This window comes from Nymphaea colorata, chromosome 2, assembly GCF_008831285.2.
Source record: "Nymphaea colorata isolate Beijing-Zhang1983 chromosome 2, ASM883128v2, whole genome shotgun sequence".
NCBI lineage: Eukaryota > Viridiplantae > Streptophyta > Magnoliopsida > Nymphaeales > Nymphaeaceae > Nymphaea > Nymphaea colorata.
In genome coordinates this window covers 5,680,395-5,697,397 of record NC_045139.1, presented here as the reverse complement: position 1 = coordinate 5,697,397, position 17,003 = coordinate 5,680,395, and the positions used below count along the sequence as shown (strand labels likewise).

The 17,003-nt window shown below is 38.1% G+C and overlaps 2 protein-coding genes across 5 annotated transcripts; both read left to right on the top strand.

The window, feature by feature from the left end:
• The first annotated feature begins 580 nt into the window (after window positions 1-580).
• On the top strand, window positions 581-6,269 carry LOC116248355 (uncharacterized). 4 transcript variants are annotated; one of them, XR_007572600.1, is made up of 2 exons: window positions 581-3,167; window positions 6,135-6,269. XR_007572600.1 is itself a non-coding variant. In XM_050076274.1 (1 exon), exon 1 carries the CDS (start codon window positions 1,298-1,300, stop codon window positions 2,795-2,797), a length of 1,500 nt encoding a protein of 499 aa, XP_049932231.1. In that variant the 5' UTR covers window positions 581-1,297; the 3' UTR covers window positions 2,798-3,406. The 4 variants fall into 4 exon arrangements, 1 of the variants encoding a protein (XP_049932231.1); XR_007572599.1 differs by having other exon boundaries at window positions 581-3,321; XR_007572598.1 differs by having other exon boundaries at window positions 581-3,368; window positions 6,135-6,267.
• Window positions 5,553-16,447, top strand: LOC116246908 (uncharacterized). Its single transcript, XM_050075763.1, is given in 7 exon segments — window positions 5,553-5,682; window positions 5,981-6,039; window positions 6,135-6,207; window positions 6,210-6,230; window positions 6,233-6,290; window positions 7,246-7,312; window positions 16,207-16,447. Coding segments are annotated over 7 exon segments (507 nt in total). The 3' UTR covers window positions 16,306-16,447.
• The last annotated feature ends 556 nt before the right edge of the window (window positions 16,448-17,003 follow it).

Here is a 17,003-nt window from a genome sequence, read left to right as displayed (position 1 = left end):
TGTGTTGCTACATCCAATGCTGATTTTGATTTTAAGGTGTGTTTGATAGTTTCAAATTTTAATCATATGGCGGATCTAGAAATAGAAAAAAATCCTGGCTGCAGTAAATTGCAATAAGGGATGATTTCTCAAACACTTTAAGACCATTTGGCAATAGTAGCGGGTTGTTACTATTTTATAAGTTTGTTACAAAGATTGAAATAGATTTATGAAATGTTACTATCTATTGTATTATGAATTTGTTTTAAATATTTGAGATGTTAATTATAAAATATGTCATAAATATATGTTAAATCATAAAATACCAATATCCTCTTACTAGAAGCAAATAAAACTGCTAAAAGTAAGAGCACTTGAACTAGAAATAAAAACTTGAAATATATAATAAAAAACATAAGGACCAAGTTTAATTCCAACCTGATTTTCCTAATTATATCAATAAAGAACATAGGAACTGAAAATATACATCGAACCCTGTGATTGGATACACTGTTTATAAGTTCCAATTTAATGGGTTCTCCTGCTCACTCAGATAATTGCCAAACCCTGAATTTAAAAATAAAACATTTCAACTTTGAAAAGTGGGGGAATGTTTATTTTTCGAGAAATTTCTATAAGAGACCGGAACTTTTACGAATTTATTACATAACAACGAGTGAAATATAAAATGCCCATAAGTCAGGGGGCCATTTAGAATCGAATCGAAGAGGAGACGGGACGAAGCTACCGCAGATTCGGAAACGCCGCGGCCGCGCTTCCCCTCCCCGTCTATTTCCCTGCCGACGACGCCTCCTCTTCGGCCGAACAGGCGGTTCCGGCCGGTTCTTCTTTCAGCGCCGACGGTTCATCTGGTACTCTCTCTCTCTCTCTCTCTCTCGGTCGATCGAGCTGATTAGCTTGATTGTTCTCTTCTTTCTCTATTGATGGAAAAGGAGAAAGGATTGGAAGCCTTGATGAGCATGCTTCAGAACCGCCACTCATTTGCCATGACTCAGTAATAGAATCCACTTCTAGGCGTTTGATGCCCTGGAATTCCACAGTGCAAGTGGAATTGGAGTTTGAAAATTTAAGAAACGCACCTCCTGCATCAAACACATGGTTTCCTGCAGCCGCATTCTTCTTCGCACCACCGAAGCTTCTTTGCGGCACCATCTCAGTCCAAGCTTCTTTGCAGCACCGTGGCAGTCGAAGCTTAGATCGAAACGGAAGTTGCTTGTTGAGACAACACCTCTTTTGGCTACCGAACAGGTGCCTGAGCAATGAGGCGCGAAGGTAGTAGGGCTTAAGCTGTGGCGCCATGGCCCTCGAGCGAGGTACTTTCCAAGACCTCCGTCCGTATCGGTTTCTTTCCTTCTCCTTCCCTAACCCTAGCAACGCCACCGGTGGCCATGGTCCCTCGTTACGGATCGCTGTCCTCGATTCTCCATCCTGCGGCGGCACTTTTCCTCCTGCTGATCCTACGGTCGCAGCAATGCTGGTCCCGATCGGCCGGGAGGACGATTGGATCTTCTCGACCGAGGCCGGGCACCATCAGCTCCTCTCGTCTTCTCGCGTCTCCCGGTTGATCCTCGTCGGAAATCTTCCTCGCACAAAGGGGCGGATTCCTTGGGTTATCGCCCCGCCGGAGCAGGGTCCGTGCATTGAGGCCTTCCAGACCAGCCTGGTTCCGCTTCTTCTAGCGTTGTCACCCCGGATTCTCTTCCGCTGCGGCGTCGTTCCATCTGTTCCCTTCCTCCAGTACGAGGATGACGTGGTCGGCCTCTCCGTCGTCGATGAAACCGTGGGTCCTGTCGTGGGAGAGATGCTGATTGAAGACGTGGAGGTGCTTCCGAGAGAGGGGTTGGTGAAGGGGCCTGGCGTTACGGAATTCAGGAGGAGACTGAGGTTCAAAAGAATGCCGAATCTGGTTCAGACGGAGGTCCCTTTAATCAAGGTTTCAGATTCCAAGTCTTCATTGCCCGATCTTAGGCGTTTGGTGCATCCGTATCTTCCGCCCATGGTTGCAGGCCTTTCTTTGGTGGCTCCACTTTTGGAAGAGTGCGGTGGATCAGGTTCTCGCCCTCGTCTTCTTTGCATAGGAGTTGGAGGTGGCGCATTGCTGGGGTTCCTTCACGAGCATTTTGAGTTTCACGTCATTGGAGTTGAAATGGACAAAGTGGTTCTGCAAATTGCGGGGCATCATTTTGGGCTGGTTGAAAATGAGTTTCATAGGGCTTATGTTGGCGATGGGATTGAATGGCTGGTAGATTTAGCTCAGCAGGCTGTCCAATTCGGCCTGGCTTCTGATGATTTAGCAAATCTTTGGAACCAATTGAATGTTTCAGAGTTGGGGTTCGGAGGAGAGAACCTTTCCAGCTTGAAAGATGGAGCTCTTGGTTGCACAAAGAGAGAATCCTTTGTATCAGGAAGCTGCCCACTAAGGGCTGGCGTTGACGGATCATTGGTTCACGTAATTCTCATAGACGTGGACTCCAATGATGCTAGAACTGGACTGAGCGCTCCACCAGTGGAATTTGTTAGAGAGAGAGTGGTTCTAGCTTGCAGGCTAGCTCTTCATAGTCGTGGAATCTTGGTGATAAATGTTATCCCGCCAAGCAAGTGCTTCTATAACAACATGGTGTCTGTCTTCAAAAAATTCTTCTTGGAACTGTATGAAATAGAGGTGGGTAATGGTGAAAATTATGTGCTTATTGCAGCTGCTTCATTTATGGATTCCGTTGATGAAGATAGTTTTATCTCAAAGAAGCTAAGACAAATCATAGACAACCAGTTCTTTGACCAAATACGAAAGATCTGAAGCCAAATGGGAAACTGCTGTCACTTGCAAGCTGCTTAGGGAGAGTGAAATGTGGATTGGGAGTTGAAGAAAGCTTCAAGCTAATTTTTTGGTCAAGCAGGGATTTGGTTTATTTCAATCGCTGTAAGGCTGAAATATTGAAAGGGTTCAGCTGCAGCATGGGATTCTCACATTTGCTGATTGCCGTGGTGCTGAAACTGACTAACCTTCATGATATACTTAATAACTCCTGACAAGATGACTATGTACGTATGAAGGGATTTTATTTGAGGAAAGATGGTCAAAGTTGGGCTTTTATTTCTAAGCAGCTCTTTGTGGTGGTAACACTAGCCTTAGATTTAAGTGGAGTGATGTTATATCACATTTCAAGGTGAATTGCTTATCTGGCTTCAGACACTAATTCATGATGAACCTGAACAAGAGTTTCAAACACTTCTCTCCCTGCCACCATAAATTCCAATTTTGGGCAACAGAGAATAAGCTTCAGAACAGCCATGCGAGCCTTGTGTATTTCAAAGTTAAATGTATGTGTTGATTCTTTACAACATCTGTACAGATTAACTGTAAAGAGGTAAATTTGATAGTGGAACATTATGTGAAATATAAGAAGCAAGGCTGTTCTGATCTTCTTCTTTTCTATTTGGATTGAACTAGGGTCAGCTTTCCACTCTTATCTTCTTGCCTTAAAAAGAGAAGGCTATCTTTTTTTCAGAAAATTGGCTATTATCTGTTTTGAGTTATATCAACCTACTATTACTCTCTTATCTTCTTTGAGTGCTGATATTGTCTGCATATGGGGCTCCTCACACTTAGATGCATCTTGTGATTAAGATTTTCAACTTGGAGGAGGTGACTAGGATGCTTGGCAAGGAATAGAGCAGGTTTGGGTGTCAATCAAACATTGACAAAAATTTCATGATGTCTCTATTCTCTATATAGACAATGTTTGATCCAGAAAAACAAGTGCAACAGCAATGGCAAAAAAAAAATTCAATAACTTTTCTCCGTTTCAACAAGCAGCAGAAAAAGGCTTCTGGAATAAAACTTCCAGACTATCAAACACACCACAAAAATGGAAAATGGAACTAATTTTCTATTACAGGGCAACAAACACCCCGATTCCTTTCTTTGTCAGTTACCTCATCCACGTCCTTAAATATCAATGAATTCAACAGGATGATTTGAGTTTCAAGCTACCAAATGAATCATTGACTTCCATAGAGAGCTCATGAAATGTGAACACTAATGGACATTATTGTAATATACTCAGTAGTATATTTGGATGATGTAAAGTAGTCTTTTAGAAAGCATGCAGCAATTATCTTTTCATCTATCAACCATCTTCATAGAAGATGAGTGTAGAATGCAGGGTTTAGTTTGTGAACAAGGATGAAATGTGAGTCTCTGACCTTATTATCTGTTTATCAAATTATTTCTAGAAGGATCGATTTGCATAGAGGGGTTTTTCTTCTTTTCTCATTATATAAACTTCCACCATAGAATTGAAAACAGTTAAGGCTAACCCTGTTAAATCTTGATCTTCATGGACAACTTTTAGGCAGAATGAGCTATGTTCTTGGGTGTATGATAAGCATTAGGCCACTATGTAATGCATTTGTAATTGCTCACTCTTGTTCACAATTAAACTTGATGGGGACACTGCAATCTTCTTCTCTTCTTCAAAAGAACTTTAGATTTTTGTAATCAATCATTTGCATGAAGTCATCACCACCACCATCATGCAACTTACTGCTGATTGTAGTTAATTGACAAATTGGGAATGTAAGATTCATGTTTTCTCCATTTCTCATGGATTATCTTGTTAAAATGCAAACTGTTATTTTGGGTTTCATTTGTTTTTTAGGGAACTAACCTACAACATGAGAAAAGCTCATCTAAGTTTCACTTTTGGGTATATACAATTGCATGTATTAGAAGGTTTAGTGGGATCATCATGGCCTGTTTAGTTTGAACAGAAAAATTTTCAATCTATCTCTACTGAGATCTACAAATTGTTTATATTTTTTCTGTTTGGTTGTTGATTAGAAAAATTTAATATGATGTCACCTGCCAACAATACAAAACAGCTCTTATGCAATAACTGCAATCTTTACCTTTTGGAACTTGGACAGTTGGACCTTTGTATCAAAATCTTCTTTTCAGGCGGTTCATTTGGATGTATGGGGACTTATTCTAATTGTCCCCAAAGGTGGATTCTCTTGTTACTTGATGTCCCTTGATGATTTTGCTATATATGTTTGGCGTTTAGATTTATTTTCTTAAAAACAAATCCTATTTCCTTTCTCACTTCAATTTTTTTTGTAATATGGTTAGAATTCATCTAATGCTTACATTGAAATTGTTAGAAGTGGTTTAGCAGAGGAGTATCTTTTAAGAGTTTTTTAAAACGATCTAGAAGAAAAAGGAATATGGCATCAAAGATTTGTTCCAAATCTCCTCAACAATTAAAACTCTTCTTTTGACAAAAACTGTTCCAAAAGATATTGAGTGAAAGCCACTCTTCCAGTTATGCTTTCCAAGACTTTGGAGAATGTATCTCTCTTTCCAAAACCTTACTATATTGAACCAAATTAAAATAGATTCAAAATTTTGGGTTGTAGGCCATTTTGAAAGACAAAAATGTCAGACTTTCTCCTAAAGCTATTAAATTTGGTTTTCTTGGGTACATGGGAACCAAAAAGGTCACTTGGAAAAGTTGAACATTATGCGTCCTGAAATGTGATATTTCTTGAAGATGGAATTGAAAGGAATAGCTCCAAACATGTTTTCTTTTCTTTTTGACATATTGTCTAGGAGTGGTGGCTTTTCTACACATAGTGAGCATAAATATGATTGTAATTTTAGTAATGGTTCTGTTGTTGATGGTACATACGATTCCTTTCTTGATAATGGAAATCTATGAAATAATGTTGGTTATCTAGGGACATGATTACATAGCATAGAAGAAGAATTAAATCAATTCCAAACATTGATTTTCAACTCACTCTTTGGAGATCATGTAGATGATAGAACCACCAGGCTTCCTAAAACATTTGTCTTATGTTTTGTTTTCAATAGAGCATGCTTGCTTGCTATTCATTCCCATTTTGAACCTATCACTTTTTGTGAAGCAAAGCAATACCTCATAAGATTCAAACTATGAATATTAACTCAAAGCATCAGAATGCCCTCTTGTTATTGTTGATGATGACCTTGATGTTGCTATTGTTGTTGCAGTTGCTGTACTACTTTCATTTATCCTGGTCATTTTGGCAGACATACTGCACAGTGCTTGTAAACTCCTTGCTAATTACATTTGGCGATCACTTTTCCACAGCTTGCAAAGTCTTCACAAGAAGTTTCAAAGTTTGCAACTGTTGCACTGGTAGATGTTGATTCTGAGGAGATCCAATCTTTGTTAAATATTTTGACATCAAATGATACCATCTACTATCTTTTTCTTCAATGCACACCACATGAAGATGGATTCTGGGTAAGAACTTGATATATCAACTTTCTTATTATGTGTCTTTTTTTCCTTTAGTTCGGCACTCATTGATGATTCATAACAAATGATTACTTCTTGCCTTCTTGGAACATTTACTTGTTGGGCATCACATGGTTTTCTTGAAGAAACGTATCTACACATCAACGAGGTCACTATTGCTATACCATTACAGGCTAGAGAACGGCATTGTTCTTAGTCTAACAAGCATGTTTGTGCTTTATACTTTATATTAATGGTTAGGAAGAGACAGCCCCATATTTCTTCCCTATCTTTATCTTCACCTCTTCAAGCTTGGAAAACACTTAGCCATCTTCAAACTATAGTTAGTAGATCTTCTTTGTGTTAAACAACATGCATTTTGGCTGCAAAGCTGCCTGAGATCATTACAACTTAGCACCCTTCTTGTGATTCATTCATTTTTATATGTAGATGTTGGATATGCTAAAAGGAGATATTTTGGTTGTTTGCATCCATATTGAATGAATAGTTTCTATTGAACCAAGAAAAATGTTTTGTTGAAGGCAGCCAAGGGCTCCTACAGGCCCCTGAGAGCTATTGTTGTAAAAAAATCTTCATATTGATGGAAAAAAATGTAGGGATATGGTAAAAGATTATTTTGAATATGTATATCAATATGATAATCAAACCAAAATACTTTTATATGGAGATGGCATCATTTGACATGAGGATGTAATAGAACATTGCAATGCTTTTGTATTGCCTTGTAAATTAAGGCATGGTTCTAATGTAAGCGTGTTTAATAGGGGGTATCAGGTATGCCAGCTGATATTTGATTAATCTCCACTCTCTGTTCTTTTCTTCAGTAATATGCGTTGGCCTATTTTTTTCTCTTTTTATATTATTGCCTCCATGCATCATTGTTTCTTCATGTTACTATCAGAAATGTGAAATGAGTGTCTTCATCTCTCTTGCCATTCAGAACTCCAGACCATACTAAATGGGTTGGTATCTTCCAAAGGAAGCAAGATTTTGTCGATGTTGTTGAGGTATGCAGCTTACTAGCATAGAACTTTTTTTTGGTTTTTGCAGTTACATTGTGTTGAAGAGAATCATATAAGGTTTCGGTACCACACAACCCTTTACCTAGTGTTGTATGTATCGTACGATACGGGTAGCTGATTCCCGTTGGGAGGAAAGGGGTTTTTTTAAATCATGAAGATGAAGAAGAAGATGGAGTCTCGAGATGAGGATGAGAATGAACATGATGAAGATTATGAATGAGAGTTGAGAGTGCTTTCATTTTATATGTATTGACATTGAACATTTTCACAATTTCATTATCATCTTGTGATGTAATATATAACATTTCAAACTTGCTTTTGGATGTGGTATCTCATAGACTTATGGACCTTATGACTTATGAATCTATGGTTATAAAATTATGATATACGTCGTGTAATTGTTGACTTGTTGTGCTTTCTAGATTGATATTGTTATGAATTTTAATGTTTACGAATGATGAACCTTTACTTTATAGCAATAATAAGTTTGTCATTTTGTAAAACATGTTTTTTATGAAGAACATACTATTATTGATTTTACTGATCTTTTTATGAATTTTTTGATTTTTTTTCTATTTTTTTATTTATTTAAAAAAACGATATGGTTACGACACATTATGATATTTTATGATATGACGTATCTTAAAGCCAAACCGATACGACTTACGATACGCTTTTTACAACATTGCCTTTGTTAAGTTTGTACAGATGGATCAGGTCACCCAGATCCAACCCATTTGATCCACACACCCAACACATCATGGGCGGTGGCATACTTGTAAATCTTATTGTTATTTTGTGTATTTTATGATGTACCCTAAATCGTGATTAGTATATAATGATAACAAGAGGCAGACGTCATTTGTTGCTACTCTCGTTCATCTCTCTCTTGCTTGGGCGTGCAGCCCACTTCTCTCTTCCTCCTCTTGCATTTAAGTTCATTCGGCGGTTTGGTATTAGATTACAAAATCTTACATGGTATCAGAGCCAGGTTTTGCCACTGAGAATGTTCGGTAAGAATCTTTAATTTCTGCCCTAATCTTTGCTTCTTTTCTGCCCTAATCCTCAAATCTCTATCTTCTGCCCTAATCCCTAAATTTCTGCCCTAACCCTAATCCCCACATTTCCTGCCCTAATCTTCCCTAATCCTATCGTCTACCCTAATCTACCCTAATCCTACTGTCTTCCCTAATCTGCTCTAATCTTCCTTAATCCTATCGGCTACCATAATCTGCCCTAATCCTACCGTCTACCCTAATCTGCCCTAACCCTACCATCTGCCCTAATCTGTCCTAATCTGCCCTACCGTCAGCCACCTAACCCTAATATCAAAATTTCTATTTTCCTACTATTTTCTGATTATTGCATTTATGGATCCCCACCGCAATTCCAGCATCTTTTCGTCCAATTTCCTCTCCCAACTCATCTCACAAAAGCTAAATCATACCAATTATTTGACATGGAAACGTCAAATAGTCCCGTTCATCAAGAGTCACCGTCTCTATGGCATCACACCTGCGCCACCTGAATGGATTATGCAAGAGGTGAAGAGTGCTGCAGGGCAAGTTCAAGAGACCATTGTAGAAATCAATCCTGAATATGAGATGTGGGTGGCTCATGATCAATCTCTCGTTGCTTATCTCACATCCAAACTATCAGAGGAAGTTTTGGCGGGTGTTGATGATGATCTTTCAGCACTTGAGTTGTAGAATGTACTTGCTACCACATATTCTCAAGTATCAGAAGCAAGATTTCTACAACTGAAGAGGCAATTTCAGAATATCAAGCGAGGCACACGTTCAGTCTTGGAATATATACATGAGATAAAAAATGTCAGCGATCAGCTTGCCATCATAGGGCATCCAGTGAGTGACAAGGACAAGATACAACAGACTTTGAGTGGATTGGGGTAAGAATTTGATGTTTTTTGCACTGCATTAGAGGTATTGCCTGTTCTTCCCTCTTTTGAAGACTTGAAAGCAAAATTGATTCATCATAAAGCGAGTCGTGTACAACGACATGAATCAGTTCATTCTGACGATCACAATGTATTGGTCACTGGGACCCATGCTTTACAAGGAAGTCATCCAAGAGTTTGGAACTCATAGGCAGGGATGGGGAGAGGTATCATACCTACACCTAACACAAATGCACATGCAAATGTACCACAAAGGATACCTACTTGTTTTTATTACAATAAGAGAGGTCATGTGAAGTCAGAATGTTGGCATAACCCACAGAACAAGATAAAACAGGTCAGACATGATAATAAGGCAGCAGGGTCATCTGTTTCGAACACGACTGCGGCATCGAACATTTCCCCTCATGCGCAGCAGATTCTAATGACAGCGTTGTCTAAAATCAATCTCAAGCAAAATGAGGAAGGACAATGGTATGTGGATTCTGATGCTGCAGCTCATGTAACTAGTGACGTAGGTAAGCTTTCTAGTGCTCTCCCTTATTTAGCTAAAGGCTCAGTCGTCACATGAGATGGTTCCCATCACAAAATATCACATATTGGAAATGCATACTTATCCATGACTCATTTCTCAATACCCTTAAAGAATGGTTTTGTTGTTCCAAATGTCAAGAAAAATATCATTTCTGTGTCAAAGCTTATTGATGATACTCATTCCTCTGTTGAGTTTACTCCTTCTTCTGTTTATGTTAAGGATGCTCGAACCAAGAAAACATTCGCTGAGGGTGTTCGCAAAGGAGACATGTACGTCATTGAAGAAGTTCCAAAAGTGTCTAAGTCTTGTGTTTTAGATTCATCCTTTCTCAGTCGTAGTGAAGTCAATATCACAGAGTATGATAAGCCATCTCTTTAGCACGGTCGTTTAACACATTGTAGTTGGTCTTTCATTCAAAGTCTTGTTGCAGACGGGCTATTACAAAAGTCCAGTCTAAGTCCTGTCAGTGAGTCTAGCATGTGCTCAAGTTGTCATATTTGTAAGGGTCATGTTCTTCCTTTTCAATCAATAAATAAAAGAGCTTCGAAGTTATTTGACACCATTTATTCTGATGTTTGGGGGCCTGCTCTTATTTCTTCCTCGAGTAAATATTATATTGTTTTCATTGATTCTTATTCTCGTTATACTTGGATCCACTTCATAAAAAGCAAATCAGAAGTCTTCCGCTTGTTCACCCAATTCCACGCCTTGGTCCAAAACAAATACTCTAGTAATATCGTGCATTTCCAATGTGATGGTGGTGGTGAGTTCATTTCAAATGAATTTACTGGGTACTTACTAAATCATGAGATCACTACAGATTTTCTGTCCTCACACACCACAACAGAATGATATTACTGAAAGAAAACATAGGCACATAGTTGAAAGTGCTCTCAATATGATGCATAACACTGATGTGCCCATGACTTTATGGACTGAAGCCTTCCATAATGTTGTTCATGTTATTAATTGACTGCCACTATCCATGCTTGAAGGAAAATCTCCATTTTTATTTTACATCAAGAACAACCAAATTATGATGAGCTACATGTTTTTGGATGCATCTGGTATGTTCATGTTGATGTTTCTTTGAGAAATAAGTTTCAAGATCGAGCTGTCATGTGTAGATTTGTGGGTTATGCAGAAAATTATAAAGGCTATCGCTGTTACAATCCAAAAACTGGACGTGTGCATATTTCACGACATGTTGTTTTTGATGAGCTCATGTTGAAGGATTTAAAGAAGCCACATGCAACACTTAATGTTAGAAATGATGTATATGACTCATGGCTGAATGCTGAAATATTAGACCAAAGAGCTGATACACACCACGCACAAAGTGACAGAACTATTGATGAACTCGAGACAACCACAAACACTCAGATGGACATCATACCTTCATCTACTCAGACCAACAACATGAGCATGACTTCACCTAATCGGTTTTCAGGAATGGTGTATAATCGACGATCAGTTCCAGTTGATCCAGAAACTGCCACTACTTGTCCACGTAGATCAGAACGTGTGTGGCGCCCTATTGATAGATGGGTAAGTTATGGTAATTTCTCTTTGGATTTTCAGTTCTTCATGACAGAATTGAACAAAAAAGGTAGAGCCAAAATGCTATGCGCAAGCGTGCAAAAGCAAACATTGGATCGAGGCCATGAATGAAGAAATGACTGTCTTAAATGAATGTCAAACATGAGAGATTGTTCCTCGTCCAGATGGTAAGAATGTAGTGGGCTCAAAAGGGGTTTACAAACTCAAGTATAAACCTGATGGAAGCATTGATAGATATAAGGCTCGACTCGTGGCTAGAGGCTTCACTCCGCAGTATGGGAAAGATTATGATGAGACTTTCAGTCCAGTCATCAAGATGAGAACGATCCGGGTTATCATCTCTTTTGCCGTCTCATATGGTTGGAATTTATATCAGTTGGATGTTAAAAATGCTTTTCTTCATGGCTTTTTAAAGAAAGAAGCTTATATGGAACAACCTCCATGATATGTGTCTAATGATCTAACCAAATGGGTGTGCAAATTACAAAAATCACTGTATGGGCTTAAGCAAGCATCGTGTTCATAGTTCGATAGATTTTCCCTCCATATACAACAGGTTGGTTTCCTCAGAAGTTCACTTGATCATTCCTTATTCATCTATTATTCAGGTTCACTTGATCATTCCTTATTCATCTATCATTCAGGTGAAGTTACCACTTGACTATTTATATATGTAGATGACATAGTTCTTATTAGAAACTCTTCATGTCATATATCCTATGTTAAGGAGGTATTGCAACAGGAATTCAAGATGAAGGATCTCGGTGAACTACTGTATTTCTTGGGTGTAGGGCTGGGCGTCCGGCCGGGCCGCCGCCGGCCCGGCCCGGCCCATTTAGGCCCGATAAATTTTTTAAAAAATATATTTTTTTAATTTTTTTTGTTTTAATAATATTTTTTATTCTTAATAAATACATTTAATATTAAAAAAATATTATTTTATAATTAAAAAATATTTTTTAAATTTAAATGGGCCGGGCCGGGCCCGAAATGAGACCCGGGCCGGGCCCGAAATGAGACCCGGGCCGGCCCGATACCCACCCTTACTTGGGTGTTGAGCTTGATAGAAAAGGTGGCACATTAACTCTTATACAACATAAATACACTCTTGATATTTTGGATAGGGCATGTATGACAATTTGCAAGCCCATAAATACACTAAGTGTTCTCAACACAAAATTAAATGCATCTGATGGGAGGGATGCCTACGTAAATCCTAGTTTCTATCGGAGTATAGTTGACATGTTGCAATATCTCACTTTTACATGTTCATACATAGTATATGCTGTGAATCAAGTCTCTCAGTTTATGCATGCACCCACAGAAGGACATATGGATGCTACCAAACGTGTTTTGCGTTATCTTAAGGCTACTCTTGGGGATGGACTCATCTACACATGACAGTCAACTGTTTTGCATGACCACAACATTTCCACTTGTACTGATGCAGATTGGGCAGGTGATCCAGACGATAGATGATCAGTTTTCGGTTATTGTCTCTTCCTTGATTCCAATTTTATTTGTTGGAGTAGCAGGAAACAGCGTGCAGTTGTCAGATCTAGTACTCAGGCAGAATATAGGGCAATGGCTGCAGGCACCGCTGAAGCTTCATGGTTACGTCATCTGCTTGGGAACTTTCTCTTCCCATTGCTCAGTCATATCTATTTTGTGACAACCAAAGCGCGATCAAGATTGCATTCAATCCTGTTCTACATAATCACACTAAGCATATAGAGATTGATCAACACTTCATTCGTCAAAAGGTTGCGGAAGACGAGATTGTTCCCACTTATATATCCACGTCTAAACAAGTAGTTGATCTTTTTACCAAGGGACTCATAGGGCACCATTTCTGGGAATTGAAGAACAAGTTGCGCATGATCAAACCCATGCACAACTTGAGGGGGGCTGTTAAGTTTGTACATATGGATCGGGTCACCCAGACCCGACCCATTTGATCCACACGCCCAACACATCATGGGCGGTGACATACTTGTAAATCTTATTGTTATTTTGTTTATTTATGATGTACCCTAAATCGTGATTAGTATATAATGATAACAAGAGGCAGACGTCATTTGTTGCTGCTCTCGTTCATCTTTCTCTTGCTTGGACGTGCAGCCCACTTCTCTCTTCATCCTCTTGCATCTAAGTTCATTCGGTGGTTTGGTATTAGATATCAAAATCTTACACTGTCCGTATGGCCTCTGTTATGTTTCTATATATGAATGACTGCACAAGGAACACTGAGCTAGAATATTGAAATCTAATCCAAACCAGTTAGTTCAAGATTTAGGATGTCTATCCAAAACAGAAGTTAGATGATCAGATCACTTACGTTTCCTGTGGCATGGATGAGTTGCAAACTTTAATTCCATTTTCCTCACTAAAAATCTTGGTGCTTTGAGCCACACACAGGAGGTTTAGAATCCTGCTTTGCCGACATGTTTAACATGCTTCTGCCTTCTGGCCATGTGAACTAAAGTTTTGGTACTTCATTTTTCAGAATTAGCTGCAAAACACACTATGATTGAGGTAAATCTTTGGTCGATCTTTATTCTTTCTAGGATCTCTGTTTCGGGCATTGCTTGCTTTTAGTCTGCCAACTGAAGAAATGACAAAAGTGTGATAGGCATAGAGTGGCGACAAACTGTCAATCGGCTATACAACGCAACACCTGCAGTTAGATAAATGCTAAAGTTGAGAAATTTACATAAAAATCAATTGACAATGCCGATTCGGTTTCAGTGAGGCCATTTTAGAGTTCAAAGTTCTATTAGTGTCGAAGGCTTTAAAGCATGTAAATGATCGTATGAATCATAAGGGAATTTCCTTTAAAACAAGTGAGCATCATTTAGGTTGTTTCCTGAGTTTCAGACATGCAGTTAGGTGGGAAAAATATCAAACCAAATCACAAGGGATAGAAACTTAGGTTCTTGTGATCCTCACACTTGGCTAGGTCAGTCTGATCCAAGGCTTTGAGTTGAAGGCGGTCTAGTATTTAGGACATTTTTGGTGGAAAAGTTGGATATCTGCTGGGAATTTTTACACCAAGTGGCAACTAGAATAGGAAAGCATCCATGCTATCAAAAAGTGTCTCATCCAAGAAGTTGTTAGTTTCCTTAATATAGAAATCATGAAAACATTACAAAAGTAGTAAAACTAGGGAAAATGTTCCCTATGAAAAAACACGTACAAGGACAAGTCTATAAAAAGTAGCCACTGAAAACACATGAATCAAACATAAATTTAGTAAAAATAGATTCACATTTCACTCAGCAAAGTATGTCCATTAAATTAACTTAGAATTAAAGTTCTTAGTACATAAAAGTAAACATTAAAGTCTTCAAATACATTATTCTACAATTCAAATTCCTAATAACAATTTAACAAAGCTCTTGGAGGCTTCAACTATTCAAAGTAAGATAAATAATTGATGGCTTTACTTGGTTCTCTGCTCTGTTTGGTTCTCCTGCTCACTCTTGGTGTATTGTTGACTTGTTGGTCTTATTGATGATGTTTTGCTGATGCTGTTGGTCTGACATCCTCATCTTCGAAATCAGGGATATCAAATTACCTAGTATAACTTGATCTTCAGAATCAGGGATTATTAGATCACAGTGTTTTAATCTTTAGAGTTTGGAACAATATCTCAACCATGTGTATTTGGGTTGCTAATTATTACAACCCTCATGTTTCTCTAGGTGAACACAGTGAACTCCTCCATGATCTGTTCACTGAAACTAGGATGCTCATGACAATGCATGGTAGCACAAAATGTTAAGCACCATAATCTTAACGGTCAATCACATGCATCTCAAACATTTTTTTAACATGTGCAACTGGCAACAATAATGTGTAGGGATCATCATGGCTTCCCAACTGAATTTAGTTAGTCATTGTGAAATTTAAGTCAAAGCTTAACAGGGGAAAGATATTTACAGTATTCTAGGTAAATGTCTATGGTAAAAATAAAAAAATCTTTAACATGCAAAAAAATGAGAAATCTACTGCAAATCTTATACGTGTTGGTAAAACTCAGTTCTCACACACAAAAATGAGTAAAAGCTGTCTTTTCTGCAATGTAAAGTCGACCCCTTGCACAAAGGTTACAAATTAACATTTTCTTTTCCAAAATAATAAGATCTCCCCACTATGTAAGTGCTAAGAGTGTCTAATAGTCGTGCATGGAGAGGGTTTGGAACCCAAACCCTTCAAAAAGTGTTGGGTTCTACTTCAATTTCCATAGACACTGTATCAGATGAATGTGAAATACGAGTACATTGTGCCTGTGCAACTAGGTTAGCAAACGACCTACAGAGCAAAAAATGTTGGGTTCTACTTCAATTTCCATAGACACTGTATCAGATGAATGTGAAATACGAGTACATTGTGCCTGTGCAACTAGGTTAGCAAACGACCTACAGAGCACATGCACACAACCGTGCAGTTTTGTAGTGAGTCTAGTGACTGCTTGACCCCTTATGATGCTTCATTTCTAACGCTTGGCTTCTCCATACAAGAAGCAGAATCTTCTTTTCTTGCCACAGTTGCTTCTGTTATCTCGTTTCTGATGAATGAGTTGATGCCTTGATGGACAATCTAGAACTGCTACTGCTAGCAATTGACCAAAGAACTCTTTTAAAATTTATTCCTTTGTGGGACGTGCCATCAAAGAGTCTGATGTTTTGTAATATTTTAGTGGATATAATATATTTGCATTTGTTTTCAATGTTAGTACTGCGGATATTCTCATTCATTATCCCGGTATTCAAATAGTTATTATCAGTCATTCCCAAGAAAAGGAAAAGGACGATTACTTTTCTGCAAAACAAGTGCTTATCTTCCAATTTCGTTGACTTTCAGGTTATATTTAGAGGAGCTATGAAAGGCAAGTTGATCGTGGATTGCCCTCTGCCTCCCGAGAGAATACCCAAATTCAAGTTGCTGTTCAAAGACCTGTAAAAAAATTACTAGCAAGTGGGAGGGTGTTTGGGAATTCAGTTCATCCATTCAGCCTACTGAAACTCGTGATGTACAAAGGTGTTGGCAATATTGGTATGTGTTTGGTGTATGATTGACAATGCAAGACAGTCTTCACTCTTCATTATCAGTGTTAAAACCGGGCCCTCACCTCAACTTGCGGTACTATGCTGATAAATGATAATAAAAACAAGTGACACGTTAAAGTTTGAGCAAAGATTAGAGATGTCAATGGGTCCAATTCGAATTGTAAGTGGTGGAGCCACATATAGACAATTGTCCAACACCAATCTCTCAACGTTTTTCTATTTTCTAATTAACATTTTCAAATATTTGCTCAGTTATATATATATATATATATATATATATATATATATATATATATATATATATATATATATATATATATATAAAGTATCTTTTTGAATATAGAAATCTGTGAATGCTACTCTGTTATTGTTGTATCCGCTTTTTCAAATATTCACTTATTCATATTCAAATATGAACAAAGAAAAGGCATATACGAATCCAAAATCGTAAATCCTATTTCATGATCTAAATCCAATCCGAATCTGATTTTTGAATTGAATATAATTGATTTTCAAAATATAAAAGCATTAGATGTGTGATAGTTATAAAATTAAATCTGATCCAAATTTGATTAGATATTTATGTATCTT